Source organism: Dunckerocampus dactyliophorus, chromosome 11 (assembly GCF_027744805.1).
Source record: "Dunckerocampus dactyliophorus isolate RoL2022-P2 chromosome 11, RoL_Ddac_1.1, whole genome shotgun sequence".
Lineage (NCBI taxonomy): Eukaryota > Metazoa > Chordata > Actinopteri > Syngnathiformes > Syngnathidae > Dunckerocampus > Dunckerocampus dactyliophorus.
The window spans coordinates 27165479-27190277 of record NC_072829.1 but is presented as its reverse complement, the minus strand read 5'-3'; the positions used below and the strand labels follow the sequence as shown (position 1 = coordinate 27190277).

At 38.0% G+C, this 24799-nt stretch overlaps 1 protein-coding gene and 1 long non-coding RNA gene across 37 annotated transcripts in view; both read right to left on the bottom strand.

Annotated features, from left to right (window-relative positions):
• Positions 1-1626: 1626 nt before the first annotated feature.
• Positions 1627-5132, bottom strand: LOC129189705 (uncharacterized). Of its 2 annotated transcripts, XR_008572846.1 has the most exons (4): positions 5026-5132; positions 4088-4166; positions 3520-3610; positions 1627-2159 (listed from the first exon to the last, which is right to left on the bottom strand). It is a non-coding gene; the product is annotated as an uncharacterized LOC129189705 (long non-coding RNA). The 2 variants fall into 2 exon arrangements; XR_008572845.1 differs by lacking the exon at positions 1627-2159 and having other exon boundaries at positions 2200-3610.
• Positions 5133-10243: 5111 nt separating this feature from the next.
• LOC129189671 (protocadherin alpha-C2-like) overlaps positions 10244-24799 on the bottom strand; it is a 174846-nt gene continuing 160290 nt past the window's right edge. For 34 of the 35 annotated variants that reach the window (XM_054791615.1, XM_054791619.1, XM_054791617.1 and 31 more), the window contains 2 exons: positions 23033-23118; positions 10244-13139 (listed from right to left, as the gene is read on the bottom strand). In XM_054791615.1, the coding sequence (XP_054647590.1) occupies positions 12835-13139; positions 23033-23118 (391 nt within the window). In that variant the 3' untranslated portion in view covers positions 10244-12834. Of the gene's footprint in view, positions 13140-22982; positions 23119-24799 lie in introns of all 35 variants that reach the window. The other variant, XM_054791593.1, reaches the window with a different exon arrangement.

The following is a 24799-nucleotide window of genomic DNA, read 5'->3' as shown; positions in this document are numbered from 1 at the left end:
TGTAATCAGATACTAGTTCACGGTCCAATTGTCTAGTAGTTATTAGAGTATAATAGTTTTTAATAGAAGGAGTTAACTTAAAGGGGACAGTTTGTTGAATGGAGCAGTGGACCTGTCCGCTCTTGTCAGAGTCTCGGTCCTGTACATTAATGATGCCCACCTCAGTACCGGGTGACACATTCTCTGGTACTGGATTAGACAGTGACTTTAAAGTGATTACAGGAGCATTATCATTTACGTCAGTAACATCTATTATAACTTTAGCATAGGATGTCAGCCCTAAACCATCTTTAGCTTCTACTCTCATTTCATAAGAACTTTTCTCTTCATAATCAATCACACTAGTTACTCTAATTACACCTGCTGTGGGCGCAATAGAAAATACGTTGACATTATTGCCAGACACGTGGCCAAAGTCATATGTCACTGCTCCATTGACTCCTTCATCAGCATCAGTAGCACTAACATTAAGCACTATTGTGTCTAGAGGAGAGTTTTCAGGTAGCCTGGCTTTGTAAACAGCCTGACTGAAGACTGGAGCGTTATCATTAGCATCCAGCACAGTCACGTGTATGACTACTGTACCTGATCTATGAGGAGAGCCGCCATCTAAAGCCGTGAGAAGCAAATTCATCTCACTTTGCTTTTCTCTGTCAAGTTTATTTTCCAGGACAAGTTCGACTTTATTGTCATCAACAGCAAGAATAAAGTTAGCATTATTTTGTAGATTGTATCTTTGAACAGCGTTTTGACCAATATCTGCATCATGCGCCTCCTCGATGGAAAAACGGCTGCCCTTTTCTGCCGACTCCCCTATTTCCATCTCTATGAAATTATTTTTGAAGTGTGGCGAGTTATCGTTTACGTCTTGAACATGAAGACTCACACGATGTAGCTCCAGAGGATTTTCTAACACTAGATCCACTTTAATCACGCACGCTGGCTTTTTGTCGCAAAGGGTTTCCCTGTCAATTCTCTCCGACGTGATCAAGTCACCGGTGTTCGGATTAATATCACAGTACCTCTTCCGAGTGTCCTCGAAATCAATCCGAGCTTTCCGGGACGATAGTTTCCTCAGGTCAACACCAAGATCTTTGGCTATATTTCCAATAACAGACAAGCGCTTCATCTCCTCCGGAACAGAATAGCTGAGATCTCCATGAACGAGGGGCAGCGTCACAATAAAAGCAGCAATGCAGAGAATCCGGCCCGGTGCAGAAATTCCTTTGTCTCCCATCGTTGTGAAAAATGCACGCTTACAGGCCTTGGAAATAAGATATACTATCTCATGCGCCAGGTTTTGAAATTCAAAACCAAAAATATACATTTCACTACATGGACGGCCACAAAACGCGACTGAATGAAGGGATTATTGTGAGAAAAAGAATGGGTCGAAAGCAATGGGTGGAGATGTGTGTGATGTATTTGTGTTAGCTGACAGCGGCACCACGAGTCGTTTTTTATAGTTACATTTGTTATTATTTAATATCAAACAAATGATTCACTGTCAATTTTGTTATTAACACAAAGTCTTTTCACATTTGTATTCATATAATATAAATGTTTTTAATCCCGAATGATGGCATAACTAACTATAATATAATCTAAAATAGAAATGAAGTCCATCTTTATTCAACAAATGTAATTAAAAAAACTTTGTAATTGAAATTGTATACACTCCTCAGGATTGGAATGATAAAGATCAAACATTCCATGCAACTGCAAACTAAGGTTTTTAATAAATGAAATTATGAATAGTTGTGGTGTATTATTTTGTACATCATGTATCCATAGTAGCCCATGTTGACCTGCTTTCTGTTCATTTACCCTTCAAAAGTTCAAAAAGGAAACTTATGAAATAAATAGCTTTACAATATTATGTATCGCTGGTGTATTGTTTTGGGGTTTTTTTTTACACCCAATACATAGTAGCTCTGAAATACAGTCTTGATATCTACATTACTATGACAAATACTTGGTATAGTAGAAATGAGACTACCACTCACACTTGCACCATTGATGTACATGCAAACACACAAGCTTTTAATAACACCACTTTAATGAAGAATATCCCTTCATATCTAGAGCCTCGTGGGGGGCCAACTGGGCTGCTGGGGGTCTCTGGTCAGGTCATGTCCACAGGTGAGGTTGTACTGGGCCTGTCGCACATCACAAAGCTGGACTTGAAAAGTAGAGTAGTAGTGTGTAATAGGTTTGAACATGATTATATTATTAAAAAAAAAAAAAAAAAAAAAAAGTCTGCATGCAATCACAGCTTTGACTAGTTGGTGCTAAAGTATGGAAAACAATAATTTAACCATCTAAAAAAAATGGACAAATAGTTTTATTTTAGAACAGATCGTAAAGCTCTACATAATGTATTGACAATGCATCTGCATAATGATGTTGTATTGCAAAAGTAGTGTTTTATTCATTGTAACTGCATCATGTAAAACTGTCGAAAGGACAACAAAAAAAATGTCCTTCATGAAGCAGATTGGTCTGCGGGTACTAAAAAAGGTGCATGTTGACACTTTAAACACTTGAACGCTGCAGGTGACACGATTGGGAATGCGTCATTACAGGTAGAAATGATTACAAAGTGTGAAAATAGCATATCTAAATGCTCAAAACACACCACATTGCAACATGTGACTTGTACGACTTGGAGATGTGCCATGAGGCATCCTTTGATGAAAGTGTCACTTATGTAAGTGCTTAATACAAGCAACTCAATGGATAACTAGCGTACGATTATTGTTTTCCAATACTTCAGATCAGTGTTTCCCAACCTTTTTTGTCTTGTGTACCCCCCAGAGCTTGGTCATATCATGACTACCCCGTCACTTATACGTGTCGATAATTCTCCAAAGGTAGAATGTAACACAGCTGTTGTGATTTTGGTGCAGCTGTGCCACAGGTTATTGTCTCTCTGGGGAAACTAGTTGTTGCACACACGTTCCATTTTATTGTCTGGCTTAATATGAAATGACTGAGAATATTTACTTATAATCTTGGAAATTAAATGTTTCCACGTATCAACAATTTTCATGTACCATTAGAGGAGCATGTACCCCTGGTTGGAAAAGACTGCTTTAAATAAGAAGATGTAGTTGTAACACACCACACCATCTTTGTTCTGTATTATGTCAAGAAAAGACAGACAGTTAAGCAAGCATTCAACCATTTGCAGTGCAACCTCGATTTTCCCCACCAAAAACATACCCACATATGCACACAAAAACGCAGATTCAAATGTTAATGGAAATAAGGTGCTCCATGTGCAGGTGCTCATGGAGTGACCGTAGGGATGGCCAATCACACATTAGAGAAAAAAAAGGTACAGACAATTGATGAGCTTGTGGGCAGTTTAAAGGGAAACTGGCTTCAACATGAGTGGCCGTTTTCTGCTTGGTCCTAGTGTCTGACCCATATCATTTTCCACCTAATATGGCATCACATTGTAAGGCACAGCAATAGATGAATAGGCATCTAACACCTCAATTCTAGTTGGCCCACCAGAAAAACTCTCAGTATTCCTGATGACCAATCCACCCCCCTGCAGGGATCAGCAGCAACCGTAAACATGTTATCAGCTCTGAAATCATGCCTAAAAGGGGGAAAAGCATTCCAGAATTCAATTTCATTCAGTGGACAAAGACTCCAATAACCATGTTATTTTAATTTACTATTGGTCATGTTTTTTAATGACTTTTGTTGAGACAAAATGTAAAAAATGTTTTTTTTTTAAAATTCACTTTTTCTATAACTTATATTGCTATATATATATATATATAAAACTTATATTGTTTTAATGCAATTCACGCAAATATGCTTTTAAATTAAGGAATATGATGTACACCTTATAAGCCCAAAATGAACCTGATGTCGTGAGTATTAGGGAGTATTAGGCACAAATTATCTTGTGCCAAGCATGAATGATTTTGAAGTTTTGCAAATACATCTCAAGGAAATGCAGACCAATTTGGAGAAATGCGCCAATATATTATTTTAAAAATATGTCATACTGAAAGAGCTTGTGAATTTTTATGACAACAACTTTTCCTTGTTTGGTGCTTCCACTTACCAGAAAAGATGTTCTGGAAGATGAGCTGAGATGTTCATCAAGTTTATTCAAGAAGAGGTTGTCCTTCAGCAATGTGTACCTGTGGAATGATGGAAAGAATAATAAAATATATAATCACCTAATCAGAACAGAGCAACACACTGTCCCTGAACCAACATTAAAAGGTGTCAAAACCTGTAGTATATAAAATGGATCATCGCACACAAACGTTTCAAGATACTATCATTTTGAAATAATTACCCATGATGATGTCTGTAATAGGGGTGTCCTGATACAACTTTTTCACTTCCGACACGATACCGATAATGCAGCACCTTTATTTACTATTTATTTTGTAGTGTGGAATGTTGGAAAAACACGAATCATATGACTTATTTTGTAGTGTGTAACGTTAGAAAAGGCAAGTGACTTTACTCTAACAAAGAACAATAGTCCGCAACAGTGAGGAAACGCTCACCCATTTACTTCTGTATGCGTGTGGAGTATATTTTTTCCCCACAGAAGTCAATAGCGCTAATGTGTGCTAATAATGCCATAAACAATGACGACAGATCATATTAACACTCGTGCTACTAGTGCTAACACCATGACATGTATGGTAATTATACTGGTGTTGCGTAACTCTTCAAGCTATCTAGGAGACATGTACTGTAGTACGAATGCTAGCAACTTAAAAAGTGAGAATGATATCGCACAAGCGGAAAAGAAGAGCTTGAGATAAAAGAAAACACGAGATAGTTTGTGTTTACATGCACAGAAACACCAAACAGCGAATTTAAGCGCTTGTAACGCTAACAAGCCTCGAATGTTGAGTCGAAAATTACCTAACACAAACATGCTAGCCACAGCTCCTCTATGTGTTTTGAAACCTTAGAACACTATCTGACAGATTTTCAAACTTTGGCGCCATTTAGCTAGCTGACAGTGTGTCGACTTACCTGGCTGTTAGTATATTGCAGAAAACAGCGAACAAGCAGCCTGTCGGCACCGCCATTGAAGAAACTATTGCTGCGTTTGCTACGTCATTTTAAAGTCTCAATGGCGCCAACCGGAAGTAGCTTGAACACAACAAGGGAGGGGTCTTATTTGCATAAAATCGTCTTTTTAACATTTTTGTAATCATTTGACTGTTTAGTAAATCAACTTGTCATCTTTTTTATCTAATTTGAGTGTGAAATCAATTTATTGTCACAAAAGTTAGATTAATCCCCAATTGATCAGGGTTGGGCTTTGGGACCCGGGGGGAATCTATACTGTGCACCTGTGGAGGGACTGTTGGTGATGTGCGATAATACTGATTTCGTTTCCAATCCGATACTGTGTAAAATTCAGGCTGGTATCGGCGATACCATCTGATACCAATATTTCATGCAAAATTCACTTAATGTGTCTGGTACATTTTTGAAAGATTTACAATATAGCGAAGCTCATATACAACAACAAAAAACAGAGGACAGAATCATATAAAATATAAATTAAACAATAAAAAAATAAGTAAAAGAATAAAACCATTTCCGATCAGTCATCCTTTCAACAGACAAACCTTTCAGACGAGCATTACCTTAAATGACCGAAGTATCGATTTTAGAGCATGAAGAGCTGGTATCGGAACTATAAATATTCCAGTACTGATACGCACATCACTACTGTCTGTATAACAGGGAAGTGTTTAAGACAGTCAGGAAAAACATTTGGTAAAGAATATAAACAAAATTAATTTTTAATTAATTTCAAAATTCATTTTTTAGATTGCATACCCATACAGATACTCTCAAATAGTTATTTTGTTCATAAAAGGTGAACAAATACAATTTTACTAAAACGACATCATTATTCAAAATGAGGATCTGCAGATGGAACTTGAATATCTTTATCAACTAACAACAAATAGCTAGTTCAGTATGATACATGCTTTGAATCACCAAATTTATTTTGTTGATAAATTTGTGTTTACAACTTTCAGTAAGCCCACAGTAAAATATGCTGTGTATGTGTGTCTATATTTCAATATACATTGTCAGAAAGCCATTTATTTACAATGTATTTATTGTTCATTGTGCATGGTATACATTCCTAATATTGATTAATCTTGTAGTGACTTTAAAACCTATAATATGAGACTCATTATGATGCAGTACAGTTATCACCACAAAAATAAACGTATTGTTAAATAAACACCTCTCTTACAATGTCAATCAAAAAGCAGTATTTTTATTTTGAAACAGCCATAGAATGGGTTCTCATTTGATAGTGCAGGTATACCTAATGTTGTGGCCACTGAGTGTATTGTCACAACTCACATTAAATATACGGTACCACAGCATGATAAAAAAATGAAAACAAAATTGTACAAAGCATACAAATTGTTTTTTTATAGCTACACTAACAGGATAAGGCAGTCTATACAGTAACCATACCTAAAAGGCAGGTCAATGTCCAGCAGTTCCAAGTGGTGGCTATTGGAGGCGCTCCTGATCCCACTGAATAAGGACTACGTGATATTACCAAGGAGGAGGGCTTATTCAACTTCCATTACAGTATACTGTAGGAAAGCGTCATGGCTTATAACAATAACCTAAAAAAACACACACACACATACATTAAGGTATGTTTTTAGGATTTAAATGGGAGCCTGATTCTTGAAGATTGAAGTCATCATTATCATCAAGAGAAACAGGAGTAAATACTGTATGTTATCCCCCATTTCACAATCACATTGGATACATGTGCTGTGATGTTTTGCCCAGGAGATGGCGCCTCCTTCTCACCACCCTTACAAATGGGACACATGTACTGTAGCTCATAAATCTACTATAGTCTGTTACTTGCAGGCTTGTTGACGGTTTCAGGCCATCCACGCTAAGTACCGATATGTTAAGATGTACAAATTGCACAACGGTATCTCTTTTATCGCACACATTCCACTAATGTGCAGATTCTCAAGACAATTTAATACTATGCATGATATTCAATTTATTTGCTGTTATTTAAGATTCATGACCTCCCTTAAAGAAACACACAGCACATTTCTCCTCATATGGCCACAATCGGGCAAATCAAAGCAGTAAATTTGGGTCACCTATATCCAGTTAAGCAGTGATTGCATGAAATCAATTATTATGCAATCATGAGCCTTTAATGATCAGTCCACCCTAAGGGATCATTCTGTGCACAAGCTGATTAAAAGGAAATTGAATAATGACATTCAGTTGCTGTTTTGTTAAATGAAACAAATGTGGAGACTACACTTGGACTGCATACAGTATAAAAAAATATGTGAAATCCTGATTTCCAGTGATTGCATGATTTTGCAAATATAATTAGGATAATCTCTGTCTCCGTGTTTATTCTGGCTGCTCAACACCTTCTCCCTTTGTCCTCCCCACAGTTGCTCGATGATGCTTCAGTGAGTCACTTCAGATGATGCCAGTGTCAGCAGATGGACCCTATAAGACAAACACACACACCTCACTTCTAAAGCACACTTTATATTTAGTGTTATCATATTTGCATATATCCTCTTCACTTTAGAATATACAATGCCACCATAAAATAAACACTGCTCATCTTGCATGCCTATGTACAAAGTGCCAAAACATGTGTTCATATTCATTAGCAATTCCAAACGCCGCAAGCTAATTTTCTGCAAACTGCAGACACTTTGCTTCTTTGTTTGTCTGCTTATAGATTTAGAAAGACCGTGGCACTTTTCTTGATTATTCATGGGTTTGCATGTGTGGGTGTGATTACAATTGTGTTGTTCTGTTGATTACTATTCTTAAAAGTAGTTCATGCTATTTTATTATGGCATCAAATCAAAAGTCAGTAGCGCTATCTTCAGGCATATTAAATGACACGGCCTTGACCCCAGAACAACCGATCATGTGTTTATCTGTTGCCAGAGTGCTGTCCCCACAATAGCTGTAGCTAAAGAAATCATGTGCCAAACGTGATGAAGCATTTCCACAAGCGCAAAATGACCTTTTGAACTTCTTTCCTGAATGTTGTCCTTGTCTGAAACAAAATGAAAGCTATACTAGAGGTGGCATTATAGCATCAGATTTGTCAAGAGCAGCATTAGCATATTGGTTTTGCAATGCTACAAAGTCTAGAGCAAAGAGGCAATATCACTAACAATAAAAAAAAAAACAGAAAGAATAGCTGCACAGGCCGAAATATTCATATGCTAGATTTAGAAATGTATTTGTTGAAAGAGTATCTTGTGACTGGAAATGACACAATAAAAAGGTGTTAGGTCATATAAAAATATGCAATCACCGTTTTCATTGTTGTTTTCACTTTTAAAAATTATGTCTATGAGGTTCATAACAGAGGAGTCTATGCTACCCAATTTAAAATAATTTTCTGTTAATAGCGCTTCCAAACTCATAGGACTATCTTAAAATAAGCAGTTTTTGTCTGTCTTGTTTTTATTGAAGACATTTTAAATCATAATCGTGACAAAAATACAGCAAAAATACTAAAATATATCTGTTGCCATCCTCAGTAAAAGCCCCAATAAACTAGCATGGCTGATACCTCCCTATTTTATAATAAACTTACCTTCTGGGATCTACTTAGCCGCTCTTGTTTAATTAGGATGCTGCATGTCTGGAAGCTTTCAGTCACAAGGGACTGTAGGGACCATCTGTGACCATGGCATTGGACAAGGAGAGATGCAGCAGGCAGGTCAATCAGCTTGCACTTCTCACCTCCACAGGGAATGTGCTTTTTTCTGAGTCCTTGTCAACGTAGACATTGAGGATGTTGTGGTCATATCTTTTAAAATGCAAGTGGTATTCTCATTTTGATTTAGAGCCACAATTCTAGGCAGAAAACTTTGACCAAGCCAGTGCTAATGAAGCACATGACCTAATACTTAGCTTCATCATCTTTGCAGCAAATGTCATTCACGGTCATTAAGTTTCTTGCTTTGAAATAGAGTAATGATCCCTGAAAGAAAGCACCAATGCATTAAGAGATCATCTACTGTCTCATCGGGAGCAAGCCCAGATGTTGTAAGGCAGGGTTGCACACACTTTTTCAGCATGCAAGCTATAAGTCAACATGATCTATCTCTTACTATAAAACATACTGTATATATATATATATATATATAACATAATATAAACATACTAATATAGAAAATATTAAATATAAAAATTATATCTATATATATATAATTAGTAGCTGACATCATTTACAAATAATTAATCCATCATTCCATCCATTTTCTATGCAGTTTATCCTCACTAGGGTCGCGGGTATGCTGGAGCTCATCCCAGCTGACTTCGGGCGAGAGGCGGGGAAAATAATTCACAATTCAATTCAATATGGCAATAAAGATAATTATACGTAATTCCTCAATAGTTGTGTATATAACCTGAGTACCGGTAATATGTCTGTCAAATGGCTACGTAGCGTTGATTAGACACACGGTTCATGTGTTACGTCCAGTTAACATTTGCTATCAAACACTACCGATATACAAGAAATGAAAATGACTGTGCAAAAGACAATGCAGCCGAAATCAAGGCAACATTTTTAAAAAAGTTTCAGCAACAGACATTTTTCTAATTCATCATGAAATAACACGCATTTCTATAGTGGAGTTCATGACGCGAAGCAACGCCTTCAAACAATTCATTTTTGAATGCATAACTTTTGATATACAGTAGATATATACATCTCACCAGTGAGTTAGTTCATGCATAATCGGAATAATAAAGACGAAAGTTGCATCTCTGTGTGTCGTTTAAGACGTGACGTTCACCATTGCAGTGGGGGGCGAATAGCGAATCAGAAGGGGAGCCAAATGACAGCTGACTGATGTCATATGACATCTATGAAGTGACGTTTATGCGATCGACCCAAACTACCTTCGTAATCGACCAGTAGATAGCTCTCAATCAACAGAATGCGCACTGTTGTAGGGAGTACACAGACATCTGGAGGCCCTAGCCTTATCTAATTTTTACAGTTTTTGATTCAGAATAATTTTTGTGGCTGATTTGGGTTTTCATTGATCTATTTTCTGTTGAACAAGTTACACTATGTAAAATGGCCTAAACTGAGATTTACAGCAGTATATGTACAGTATATGCGGCATACTGCACATAGTAAGACAATGTATCTTCTCAAAGAATGAATCATTAATCATTTTTAAGAAAGAAAACTTTATTTGTGATTTATAAACAAAACACATTACCACTGTTTCCATTTAGGTCGAGTCAAAGGCAAAAAGGGAATGGATGTAAATGAAGTTCACTATTTCACGGTCACAGTTGATGAGAGGGTGAACAAAAAAAGGGGGGGAGCGGTTAAAACAGATTTGGGCTGGTCCGACGTTGCCACCATAGTTCATCACCACCATACATTGGGAAAGAATGACAGCATGAAAGTTCACTAAATACAAGCATACACTACATATACTTTTTCACAGTTTTTTTTGGTGATTTTTTATATTTTCTTCAGAAGAATGAAAGGGAAGTGATAGCTCATCATAGGATCATACATATTTCAGTTACAATATTACAGTGTTAGATCATCATGTCAAAGCCGGATACATTTTTTTTTCTGTTTTTTTGCTTGTTTTCAAAAGCAGAAATGATAAAGTTTGGGAAAAAAAGGTCGCATTAAAAAGGTATCACACTATAGCATTACAAATATCGAAAAAGGTTTAGTGGATGCCGTACAACACCTGCAGAGCGTGACGATGGTAAATACATAGATGTTTTGGCATAGACAAGAGAAGTACATACAAATATTTCCCATGTGAGTAATGAAGAACCAAAACGATAATACAAAAAAATAATAAAATCATAGCTATCTATTTATATATATATTTCTCTATATAGTATGTGTTTCCTTAGAGCAGTACATGCAGCAGCCACTTATTGGAGTGACATCATACTGAGCCGCACAGTTTTGGGAGGGCGTGTAAGAAGTTACAGGCAGGGACAGGGGGACCAACAGAAGACTGGAGGTATATCTCAGCCTCATCGCCTCATGAGAGAGGACTGGTGGGATATAGCTGTTGACAGGGAATCCTGGATGCCATATTTATTTTTGAACTGGTTCAATTCATGTAGATCTAGAAAGTCTACGCTACATGTACAGCGTAAGTAAAAGCTAGATGCGACTCTGATCATAACGATCAATTATCCTGTCTTGCAAACTTGAGGGGAGAGGGCCAGCCCACGGCACCCGCCTCCTCGCTTCCTGCCCGGTCCTTCACCCCTGTGATTTGTTTATCAGTCCCACCTGATCCCCTCTCACTGTAGCGGCGGTAGACAAACAGGAAGTGAACAGCGTATTTTATTATTCACAAGTTAAAAGCACTGAACCGTTTTGCACTTTTAGAGAGTTCAAGGTGTACATCCCACCCCACTCTCCCCCGCCTCAAACGGGCCTCATCCACATTACTCCATGCTGCTGTCAGCACACCACAATGTTCAAAACAGGCCCTTTTCTCAGGATGGATCCTGAGCAGTGGGGGTAAGACGGTGGACATGCAATAAGCAAGGGAAAATATAAAAAAAATGGCAGAACATGTACTGTGAATCTCTTCAGAGAATTAAGGAAAGTAGGTTAACTTCATCATGGCATGAAGAGGCAGTCAGTGGGGGAAAGGTGGTTGGGGTCAGGGTTTGTGGCAGATTGGTGGGGAGCACAAGCAGGTCAAATGTTGTAAAGGTATTAGGTAAGGACTGGTTGCTACCAAACATTCAAAGCACAAAGCTTTCAGCTTTTGCTGCAGCATGGGGGGATAAGAGAGGGTGTTATCAAAATCTCAAGATTCTGCAAATAAGATGCTGCTTGTTTTCTTCAGAGTCCACTGACCGAAATCCGGACGTCTTCCCCTCAGGTGAATGTGAGGTCATCTTCCCCTCTCTCCAACTACCCAGAGCTCTCTGCATCGGGCTTCCGGCTGGAGGGGTAGCACCCTCAGTCCTTTAAAAGCAGTAAGCGAATACAGAGTAACAGCAAAGGGATGCTCCGTCCATCCTGAGAGTTGATGTGCACCCCATAGGTGACAAAAAGCTTGCAGTGTCAAATTAGCACATGGTTTTCTCTTCTTTTTTATTTCTCTCTCCAGGTCTCAAGTGCTTTCAGTGTCCACATGTCAAGGTGTGTGTTTGCTTGTGTGAGCATGCGTGCATGTGGATTCATTGAGATTGCAGGAAACACTGTTGGTAAGTTAGGACTCTGCAGCAGTGTTTTGTGTGTTAGCCTTAGTTTCAGTGACTCCCCTGTGCTATTTACAAGTAGTGTGTGAGTGTGTCCAGCTCCAGAATGCACACATATGACTTCATATATGACTTTATCTTTCTTCTTTTCCTTGGCTGGCACAGAGCTTTTTGTTGTTCTTTTGTCTTCTCTCACAGAGAATGGTTTATCATTATTGGGCAGGGGGTAATACAGAGGTGCCAACACGCCCAGGAGGCATAATAATCAAGAGTTGTTATTTCTAAGGATGTTGTAGTTGACTTAGGGTGTATAGGCACATGGGGGTGTGGCTCAAAATCAATCTTCTTATTGTTTATCAAGGCAAGATCAATAACTTACCTCAGCCGCACTAGACTGAAGGTAAATGTGACCTTGGTAAGGCCAGGTTAAATACAAACAAAACAGGATTGAAGACGTCCATATTCACATTTTCTTTTTGCCCAGTGGACTTTGGTTGGTACCTCTGTTTTAGCAACACCCTTTTTTTTTCTCTTTGCCGATTTTCGCTTTCTTCTCCTTTACTCGTCATCATCCTTCCCCTTATCCTTCTTGTCTTTCTTATCCTTCTTCTTCTTTTTCTTCTTCTTCGCCTCCTCTTTCTTGCCAAAGGTGATAAAATCGCTCTTGTCATCCTCTCCTCCCTGGTTCTGTCTGATGGATATTATGGCAGGGGATCCAGGGATGATGAACGCCTCTGGGGGAACCTCGCCAGGCTTGAGGTGCTGTGGGGGTGCGCCGGGACCCCCTGGGCCGTAGCGAAAGTGCCAGCTGTTGCTGTCGACTCCGGCACCCATTGGGGGTGACACCTCTCCTCCTTCAGCATCTGAAACAAAATACAAAGTAATTTAATGCAATAGTCTCATACAGTGTCACTCACTGGAAAACATACATGTGGCTATGTTTCTCTTGTCTTTTGAAGTGACACAACATATGTTACTCAAATTTGCACAAGATTCCAACGTACATTAATCTGTAATGATTACTATTGGATTTAATAAATGTTCTCTGTGCTAATTCTTTATTCAGAGATTAACTGCAGCTGATGATTAACAAAGCTTAATGATGACAGACTAATCCCACTCTTGAACTAAGAACCTCCCAAGGCTGTTCACCTGCAGACTGTGTGCGCAGTCGACTGTGTAAGCAGCTGACCACAAACTAAGAAAGTAAAAAACTATTATTTCAAACGTGGGAAAATGGGAGTAATTTAAATGAAATCAATTATGTGTAAGCAGCAGCTAGGATGCCCAGCATGTCTCAGGTGCGGCCACACAGTAGACTGTAGGTTAGCAATTTGAGCCCTGGTTCTGCTTGGCGGGCACTGTGTCATCCCTTAATGTGGGGTGAAAGGGTGGAAAATCTTGCAAAAGGCTTCCAGTGTTACTAAAGGCACTATATAAATGCATCACATATATATTTTATTCCCTCCTAAGAAAAGAAAATGCTAAGTGTGGCACATATGATAGTTTCTCATATATCTGTTTAATATTTAATATCCAAACGGGTTGCAAATGGTCTTTTATAGGACACATGCGTAAGTATAGTAGTGCACACTAGCACGAAACAGACCTTAAAAAAACAACCACACTCTATTATTCAAATATAGTTCAACATCATCACAATATCATCTCATCTTGTCTTTGTTTGCATTTATGTATAGTAAAACATAAAAAATAATAATAACCAGACAAGAATTGTATCAATTCTTTTCTCAAATTTGCCTCACATACTGTACACATCCTAAAAGCAATATGCAGCTAAAGCACCATTTAAAAAAAAAAAAAAACAGCATTCATTCACATCTTGACTTAATTTGCCCACTCTTCCTTTTAAAAACACATAAAAAGTATGTCTAAATGGAAAAGCAGTCGTGCAGAATTTCATCTAAGCAGAAGGAACAGTGTCTGAAGGGAAAAGCCAAAAGGAGAAGAAGAAGAAGAAGAAGAAGAAGAAGAAGAAGAAGAAGAAGAAGAAACTGTGTCTGGAAGATGAAGTCTGACCTAAAACCTTGTTCCATTCTCATTCCTTTATTCTAGAGTATTTATATAACATATAGAATGTAATGGTGGACTTTCCACCATTAAAATACAAATATTATGTCACAGGTATGGCTAGACCTGTATGCACATGTGCATTAATTGTTATAATCTTCTCTAGATTTTGCATATAATGACTCATGTTCAGCAGTTATGTGATCAAACTGTCCATGTGGATATATCTGTGCAGTTTACAAATGCAGACAAACCTTGTGTCTTCAGCACTGAAGTGCGTGATGACTCAAATATGTTTCAATCTGCCCTAATGCAAGTTTGTGATTCCATACCACATTTTGCACTGACTAATAGCGAAGTCTGCCTACTGGACAGGATTCATGGACTAAATCTGATGTGAACATGACATGTCCCACTCGGCATACAATCCTAATCTGTCAGAGGCACGCAAAGTCGCAAAAATCACAGCAGACAATCGAGGATGCAGGAGTCACAGTCATTTATAAAGGCTAGAGTCTTCCTGTTGTTAATACGTCTTCATTAGGGGCCCCCCAAGCTGAGACATGACCCTGTTTTGTTAATCGAAAAAGAAAGGCAGACAGAGAATAATAAATTATAAATGGAAAATGCAGTAAACTAAAGTCTAAATCCTGCTTTGGCTGGAAGAAATTAACTAACTATATGTGAGAATTTGATGAGACACCAGTGGCCCCCATGCCAGCATAAAGTCATAAACAAAACCTCAAAGAGTGCTGAGTCATGTTGGGAAGCAGACAGATGAAAAAAAGTGCAAAGCAAGGAAGCATAACTCTCTTAAAAAGGACAAGTACCAGAGCTGTTTTATATAGCAGACGCAAAAAAAATGCTTTCAAAACAGCTTTCAACTTACTGTATATGTACACTTCAGAGTTAAAAGGTTACATAAAACTTGGACTGTCCATTTAATAATAAAAACGTTTTTAGATGATTAAGAAAGAAGAAAGACGATGAAAAAGGTATGACCACAAAACAGATTATCAATCCATCTATCCATTTTCTATAACATTTGTCCTCATTGGGGTCACGGGTGAACTCGAGCCTATTTCATCTAACTCCAGATGATAGGCGGGGTACAACTTGGACCGGTCGCCATGAGTCAATCACAAGGCACATACGGACAATATTCATATTCACACCTGTATGGGCAATTTAGAATATTCCATAAGCCTAATGTGTATGTTTTTTTGGGGTGTGGGTGGAAGTACCCGGAGAACACCCACTCACGGGGACATGCAAAGACCATATAGAGATGCTTCAATGGAGATTTGAAACCACAACGTCCTGACTGCGAAGCCGACCACTAGGACATCGTTTTCCCCTGGGAAAAACATAAATTCTACGGTCCTGGAACAGATTGTGTTCAATCTTCCTGTTTGCACTTGCCTCTGCTCTCATCCCTTGCTGTGACATCACTGAACTCACTCCAAACTAATCCTGACACAGCCTATGCAGCTTTGATGGTTGATGCAGAGCAACACTTTCTCTTTGCTTTCCTTCCTGTACATAATCTCCTCCTTTTCCTTTCGTTGACATTCATTTACTCTGACCTTTCATGCAATCTAGCGTGAAAAGACAGCAGTGCTCCCTGTTATTGATAAAACGTTTTTATCATGCTCATCAGTGTTGATTGTCAATGTGATTAGATGTTGTAAACACCATCCATTGATCAATGACACACATTAGAGACAAGCAAAATGTCAATGCACTCACATCACAGATTGTAAATGGTCTTCAGTCTGCAAAGCCTAAATAAAGCAAAACTGCAAGGTCACAGCCACTTAAATCAACCAAAGTCCATTTTGCCACGCCTATTTAATTCACTCCCCTTGTCCCCCGTTACCTAACAAACTGAAGAGGAAGGAGGCGAATGATGATGAAGATGGACCAGGATGTTGACATGCAGATATAAAACATGATGCTCTCAACAAAACAAAGAAAGGAAGGAGGAGATCATTTTCAGTAAACGCTACTTAAACTGCAATGTCTTTCTTAAACTGTAAATGTTGTTTAAAATAACACAATCAAAGACCACACCCGTTTCAAGATGGTGCCCAGATAAATAAATAATGATTATTATCCTCTTATTTGTTACAATTAACTAATGGTATATTTTAACAGTAATCTTGTGCATGTTGCAGAGGGCAACTGTGTGCATCTAGTTGGCTTTCACGCCAGATTGAACACCTTGATTTGGGTTCCCTGCTGAATCAAGTGGCAGATGGTGGATTAGTGATCCCAAAGGAGGCCTTGCATTCAGCAATAAACAAATACATTGTGTGATGGAGCATGTGTACACTTTCAAAAAAATACAGAGAAGAGGAAAAGTTCAATCCACAGATCTGGCAAAAAGCGTTCCGTGATCTTATCTAAAAAAGTGAAGCCAATAATAGGTCGCCTCAATTGAATCACTTGTTTTCATCTTTCTATTCAGAAAATAATCACCGACACTGCTTATCTACTTCTTGGTGTGACTGAGGAGCAACTGAAATTATGTACAAAAAAACTGATGTTCCAACTGCTCTGTCATCACTCATATCTAATCAGACATTGTGAAGATGGAGGAAAACGAATATATGCATCATACAGACAAAAATGTAGTCAAACACGGCAGTGGTCATACAATTCAGAATCTAAAAAAAATAAAAATAACCTCTACAGTTGCATAAAACCTTTCCTGCACATCAGCATACAGGTACATCTCACTAAACCTCAGTTCAGTGAGCACTGTCAACAGACCAGCCTCAACAAGGGTTGTCAAGGTTGTAAATATACAGTGCAACCCGTTTAAGTCGACACTCCTCTGACTGGCTGACTCACGTTGACATAAGCCGTTACATTAACAAAACCTAGAATAGCCATTGCCTGCACATTTACTTGTTAATTTCACTCAAGACATGGGTGATAATAAAGGTTTTTGAGCACACTGCAGTTTGTTGCTATTGTTTTCATCCATTTGTACGTGATAGTTTATGGGCTTATCTAACAGAACTGCTGCGATAATTTCCTTGTATGTATTGACTACAATGAGAATAATGCTTTTGTTCATGCGCAAATACAGTACTTCTTCCATCCTTCCTTATACTGACAAAAAAAAAATGAACAGGAAATCAATGTGTGCACGCTGTGTAACTCGACAGTTGTGATGTTGCTGTTGTTGTTTCATGCTACTTAACAATAATGATGAAGTCAGCAATACTACAACACATGACAACATAAACTGATCGATTTTTCATATACAGGTAAAAGTGACCCCTACGGGTCTGAGATTTTGTGTTGACAATGTTGACCACGTATGTGTACATCAGGTTAAGTGGACACGTAAGTACTAAGAACACAGTGAACCAAGACTTGATGAGTTGGTCGACATAAACGGGACCAACTTAAGACTTATGTATAACCGTATATATCATATGCTGTGTATGTATGTATGTATGTATGTATGTATGTATGTATGTATATATATATATATATATATATATATATATATATATATATATATATATATATATATATATTTATATATATACACACACTAGGTCCCAACTTACGAACATCCGACTAGCGAACATTCGCAGATACGAACACATGCCGACTGGTCTATATTTTATTTTATTTTGCCTTGTAGTCGCTCAATCAGTATTTATACTGCTACTGTACATGCTTGACCAGTAGAGGGCACTGTGACACTGCTAATGGGACCAACACAGGAAGCGTTAGAGCTAATGGGACCAACAGAGGAAGAGTTAGATGCTGGAGAGATAAAGCTAAATGGAAAGCTGTATGATACAACCTGGACAGAGTGTGTGATTAAAGTTTATGAAGAGTTAATAGGCCTGCTTAATTCTACACCACCCACAGAACACTACCTCTTTTAGAAGTCTAACAACGACGACAATTTGTCCTTTCTTTCAATATCTCCTCCTCCTTCTCCACCACGACGTATGCTCGACCACTCCTCTTCAAAGGTAAATAACATTTATCATTACGTATTATTGTATCATTTTTATTATTGTTTTTTTCATTAATTATCCTCATTTAATATTACTACTGCACCAAACTCATATTTACATACATACACATATAATGTATACGTATACACGTACATGTAGTACCTATATAATTTGTTATATTACATTTTCCCCTACTTAAGAACAATTCAACATAAGAACGGTCGTCTGGAACCAATTGTGCTCGTAAGTTGGGGACTTAGTGTGTATAATATATATATATATATATATATATATATATATATATGTGTGTATAAAAAATTTATACACACTTTAAATAATTGTAAACTAGTTGTTTATTATAATTTTTTTTAATTTTCAAAATGTAATGAACTTTCAAACATCATTTTATTGTTTTGTTACTGCCTTTTCTCAAACTGACGTCCCTTCTGTTCCAGACAATGCCGACCGTTGAATCACATCGAATGGAATCATATTGTTTGCACACTATATGGAAATTATATAGAATTGTTGTTTTTAAAATATATCGTTTTTTTAAATCGTATCTTAACCCATATATCTAGATGCATATTGAATTGTTTACCGCAAAGATTTGCATCCCTACTTATTATAGAGAAAAACATTTCTATCTGTGATTAATTGTGAGTTAACTATGGACAAAATGTGATTAATCTCGATTACATATTTTAATCGACTGACAGCCCTAATATATATACAAAAAGCAAAAATGTTAAAACAAAACACATAGTTATACAATTATAGTTTTACATGCAAAAAACAGTTTGAAATGCACATATAGGAACATTTAAAGATGCTTTTACCTTCATTGAAGATGAGATTCTTGAAGTTACTGTTCGCAAAGGTAGCAAGACCAACACTGACACCTCCTACATGTTTTGTCATGAGTTATTTCTTGAATTCAAAAGTGTTTCTCACCTCAATAACCTGAAGCAAGCCAGTCTAGAAAATGTGTGCTTTTCAAATCTCCCGACATCCTGCACCTCAATTTATTATTGTTAATCTAACCATAAACCAAAGAAAGTGCCACCATTTGCTAAAAAGTGAGCGACACTATTGAATTCAAGAAATAACTCATGACAAAACACAAAGGTGGTGTCCGTGTTGATCAGTCACGCATATCTATACTGTTACAGTTATTAGTTATCATTATAATATATAATATTTATATATTATTATATATTACAATAACACAGAATTTTGAACAGCTTAATCCTGGAACAGATTATTTCTATTACCATTACTTTATTTGTTTATAATTATTTCTAAATCCATATAAATCAAGTCCCAGAAGGAATTTCGGTCAAGTTTCAGTGTGTACCCTCTCCTTGAAGTTGATTAATATTATTATTATATTACTGTGTGTGTTCTGTTGTATAGCTTAAATATGTGAGTGTGTGAAGGCAAGGCTGCAGTGCTGCAGTACCTCCCTAGTGAATGTAGGTCACCCTCCTGCTTGCTTCCTCCTTTTCCACCTCATACCTCAGTTTCTCCCTCTCCAAACACACCCATTCTTCCTCTTTTTCCTCTCTCTTGGTGCAATTAATTCGACACCTCCCTTCGTCCTTCCCCCCACTTTCACCATCATTCGGCCAACACCATATGTTCACACTTCCCTCGATCTGACAGCCCCCTCCCTCACCCTTCTCTCCCCTTGTCGATAATAGTGTGCCGTGAGTGGTTGCCGTGGAAACAACATCCTCTGGTGAAGCAGTGGGACATTGGTAGGAGTCATAGTGACAGAGGCTGATACAGAATAATGCCGCAAGCTCTCGTCTTTTTTTTGTTCTTCTTTTCACCGTCTTCTTCCACCGTCTGTCCTACTCTCCCACAGCTTCATGTTTCACTGGTAGACTCTTCCTTCAGTCTTATGGATAGCACGGTCACTTCCTCACATAGTCAACGCCATTGTTTATATCATTAAATGTTCCATTTCTTGCTTTGCCAAGCCACCTCGCCTCTATATTTCCTGCCTCTCTATAGTTGAGGGCTGCACCGATCTCTCTGAATCCCTGTGTGCCCTTCTTTTAGAAAGAGAGAGCCGGCAGAACCCTGATTCCATTAATGTGAGTCTGTTAAGCTGGGTGTGGGCTGCGCTCCATCCATCTGTCACAGCAGTCGCAGCACATAAGCAGCAGCCCAAACGCTTTCATGACCCCAGACACGTATTCTACACATTCTAAAGACAAAAACAGATAGTGCAGTTCAGATATAACCGACACTCATTCATAACAGTACGACAAGTAAATCTACATGTGCAAAAACAGTAAGATTGAAGGGCTTGCTGATGACACACATCGAAGTATAAAATTGCAAGTGTACCGCTGGTCCCCACCTGAGGGCTGCAGCTTGCCAACCAAATAAGTCAACTCAGTTATAAATAGCAATGCCTATGACTCATGCTGATGTGACAGGCCACTTTAAATCAATATCGCTGTCTCTCCCCTACCTGAGATATGCTAGAGAGCATTTTTTCTGAATGTCAGACCACAAACATACAATTTGTCCTGAAGCAAGCCCGTCTAGAAAATGTCTGCTTTTATAATCTCCTGACGTCCTGAAGCTAAAGAGACTTTCAAGTAACATTTAATAGGGCCAAAAAAGAAATAAAGACAACAAGTGTCAAACCAAGGTGAGGCAAAAGTGAGGCAAACCAAGGTGAATGTGTGCACAATGTTGTTATAAATCCTCACATGCAAAGCTTACTGACACTGCAATTGCCTGTTCTGCTGCTTCTCTCTTTGTTACCATCTGTCTACATATCTTCATATTTGGAAGTGCATCCGAGTTTTAAAACGTGGACCAAGACAACAAAGAAGAAAAAAAAAGAAATCAATGTCCAAGCGGAGGAGGCTTTGCGTGCATACATACAGTATAAACAAGGTCAGTGGATTGTGTGTAGGCAGCCTGTCACACCAGGCAATGAGTTTACACAAAAAATAGAAAATTGTATGGAAAGTTAAACACAATAGTCATACTTATTAGTTGTCCATTTGCCTTAAAGTTGCTGTCTGCCTTGGTTAGGTACTGTGTGGGGTCCTAACCCTCGAAACCCACTTCCTGCTCTGACGCTGCAAGCCATGCCCCATGTGACACACACACACACATGCACGAGCATGGTTATGTTTGTTGTCAATATATGTTTTTCAAACATATACTGATTACTACATCAACCTGTTTCATGGTTGAATACAGCCTAATATTAGTAAAAATATGCATATTGAAGCAAATGTCACACATTTTTGCCTAAATTAAGCATTGTGAGACAAGGACCAGACTTCATGATTTTATTGCAGATTTAAATAATCTCACCACAGTCACAATAATAACAACATAATAATCATAATAGCAATAACATAGGCTACAGTCATAGCCCTAATCCAGCTAAAACTAAACTCTGAACCCCCAACGTCACTTCCTGTCCACATGTCCAGAAGACATTTATTGCTGTGCCATAACAAATTGTATATGAATATGAACATATTCCATTTATAAAGAAGGAATGCTACGTCCCAGAAATTCACTTATCACGGTCGGGTCTGGAACCAATTAACGATAACAAACAAAAGGATTCCCGTATATGACCACACAATGAATCCAAATTGTCAGTCACTTCTCTGGGACTGCTGTTTTCTATGTGTCATGGACATTTACGTTTTACAACATTTTACATTTCTAACATTTACAGTAAGTTTAACTTCAAATTGTGACCAATGTAGACATTTATTTGTTCAATCTGTTCTTTTATACCAGTATTGGTAACATCTGCTCTCCGGTGGTGGTATTCTTATATTTTTTGGTTGAAAAAAGTGTGCTTTGGAGCCAAAAAGGCACAGCACCTTTAAAGCGACAGCCTTTGCACAAACCTCCTTAGTCTTTGCTTTGCTAAACGTCGCAGAGATGTGCGCCTAATGCTATACAGTATTTTACAAGTGTTGGGTAATTTACTTGCAAAAAGCACAAAATATTACCAGTTCTACTGCATGAATTTCTCTTGATATATATATATGTGCGTGTATCTATCTATCTATCTATTACACGACTTCTATGCCACATACCCACAGCTGCGTAAGTCCAAAGTATGGAGTTTTAATGCCTTGATGAGACAACAATCCCCAAAAAACATATTAGAAATGATAATGACAATGGTCTAAGACAACTTTGATTTTTGAAGGATGTGTGACTTTTTGTCCGAAAGTCCTAAAGCCTATAGTCCTAAAACGTGGCCATCTCAAGAGCAAATACTAATTGTCTGGTCAAACAATGTTAAAATGCCTTGTAATGTACAACAGTACTTGCTTACAAAAATCTTACTGGCAATGTAACATGCCAATTTCTAATTGCAGTGCTCTCTACACTCATATCTTCATTATAGTTTCTTATTATTTCCCAGTTTTCTATTTTGTTCACGTGGACAAAAATTCTGTGTTTTCTGGTGCCCTTCTAAAATTGTGTTGTACTGTGTTTAATGGTCAAATGCTTAAAGTGACCTGAGATACTGAATTCGATGTATTCATCGTCACAACACAATGCTTCAAATGTCATTTCCTCCTTTCTGCAATAGATGGGAAACGTGTTGAGGTGAACTTGTACAAAGAGAAATGCACACATGCAGGAATATTTGCAAATGAATTAAAAATAGATGTTTACTTTGCCACTGCCAAGGTTGATTAGGTGTTGATGGGCTGACTGATTCTTACCAGCAGCGCTGGATGCTGTGGGCCAGTTCTGGACCAGAACCCCCTGGGCTCCCTGCATCACTGATGATTCTTCCATATGCACTGAGCTAGAACAAAGAAGAAATAAAAACATGTTACATCCAACTGTCAAGACACCTTTTAAATTATACTACATCCCAAATATATTGAGCAATATGTTTGTGATTGTGGTTGTGGTTGTAGTTTGCAGTAGTATACAACTGCACTGAGGTTCAGTAATCACTTAAACATGTCTCAGTATGACACAGTGGTTCTACACCATTACAAACTACAACCATTATTATATACAAATGATCTTTACAAAAACGCAATTCTGCAAACACCTTAACAGCTTTATGTCAGCAACTTTGTTGTATGCCAAACAAAAAAAATGACATTAATCCTATTGTATTAAAGGGACAGTTCAGATTTTTGACATGAAGTTGAATGACATCCCCATCAGCAATGTAATGTAGTGCATGCTTGTTCACGTGTGTGTTCCACAGCGGAAGAAGATGCGAGCATCTTCATCACATACACAAGAAGGCACAGGCAACAGCGGGATACGGCGGGAGACAAATTTAACAGTGAGCGATTTGTGAGATGTAATTTTTTTGAGGAGGCATTTTTGTGATGCAAATGTATTACTCGCATATTGTTTTGAACAGCCAAATTCTGTACGTAAATGGCCCCAGCAACTAAGTGGAACTACGTTCTCCGTCACAGATCTCCGACCAGAACCGGACTCACGGGACCAACTGGGGGGTGAGGGTGGAGAGTGGGGGTTCGGGGTAAGTCGCCGTTGATGCACTACACTGCTGACAACTTCATGTCAAAAAATCCAAACTATCCCTTCATTATTTTTTTAATCAACAATATGATGAATTTAAAATCTTGTCCCATGTGTGATTGAGGCTATAGTGTTACAGTAAACCCAAACCCATAAATCCAACTTTCAGACTGGGATTTATGTTTCCAAATCATTCTGTGGATTATAGATTACAGATGGCTGCTCTTACAATTTCACACTGACTCTTTGGGAGTTTAGCACCCTCCCCTAAAGCCAAAGCAACAGAAGAGAGCAACTACAGCACAGCTAACTCATCGTGTGCCCCAACTTTGACAATAATTATAGTTTATTATATTTATATTAATTATAGTAATAATTAACTAATCTTTCAGTGCAATAAATGATAAAATGTATTCAATATTTTAATCCCAAATAAAGAGTTGGAAATATTATAAAATGGAACAGTGTCAGCATTAGCATCATCAGGGTACATTGGTCAGTTATTTCAAACAGATGACCGATTGGCTCACTGTCTTTTCTTTATGATCACGATAACTAATTTCTATCATATCATACATAACTAGTTAACAAAATGAGCACACACAATTTCTCATAAATCTGCAGGAAATATGATGCGTCAGATTATGAAATAGGTCAGTGCCATCATGTGGCAACTGTCGTCCAAAATCTCTTATCAGATAATGTCACAGGAGTGAATACATGACCATTCAGGGGAGCAATGGGACACAGGAGGTAGTCGCTCTAAAATACATTACAGAAAGATTTAATATATTCATCTGCTTCACACAAGCATAATCCTTTGCTGTAATTATGAGGAGATCTGCGTAATATTTATGACACTCACACAGGCTTCCTGCTCTTAATCTGACACGGCCATTATAGCTCACTCGCATAAAAAAAATATGTGCTTCCGTGCAAATATCTGACAGAACCACAGTAAAGTGTAAAAACTGGAAACA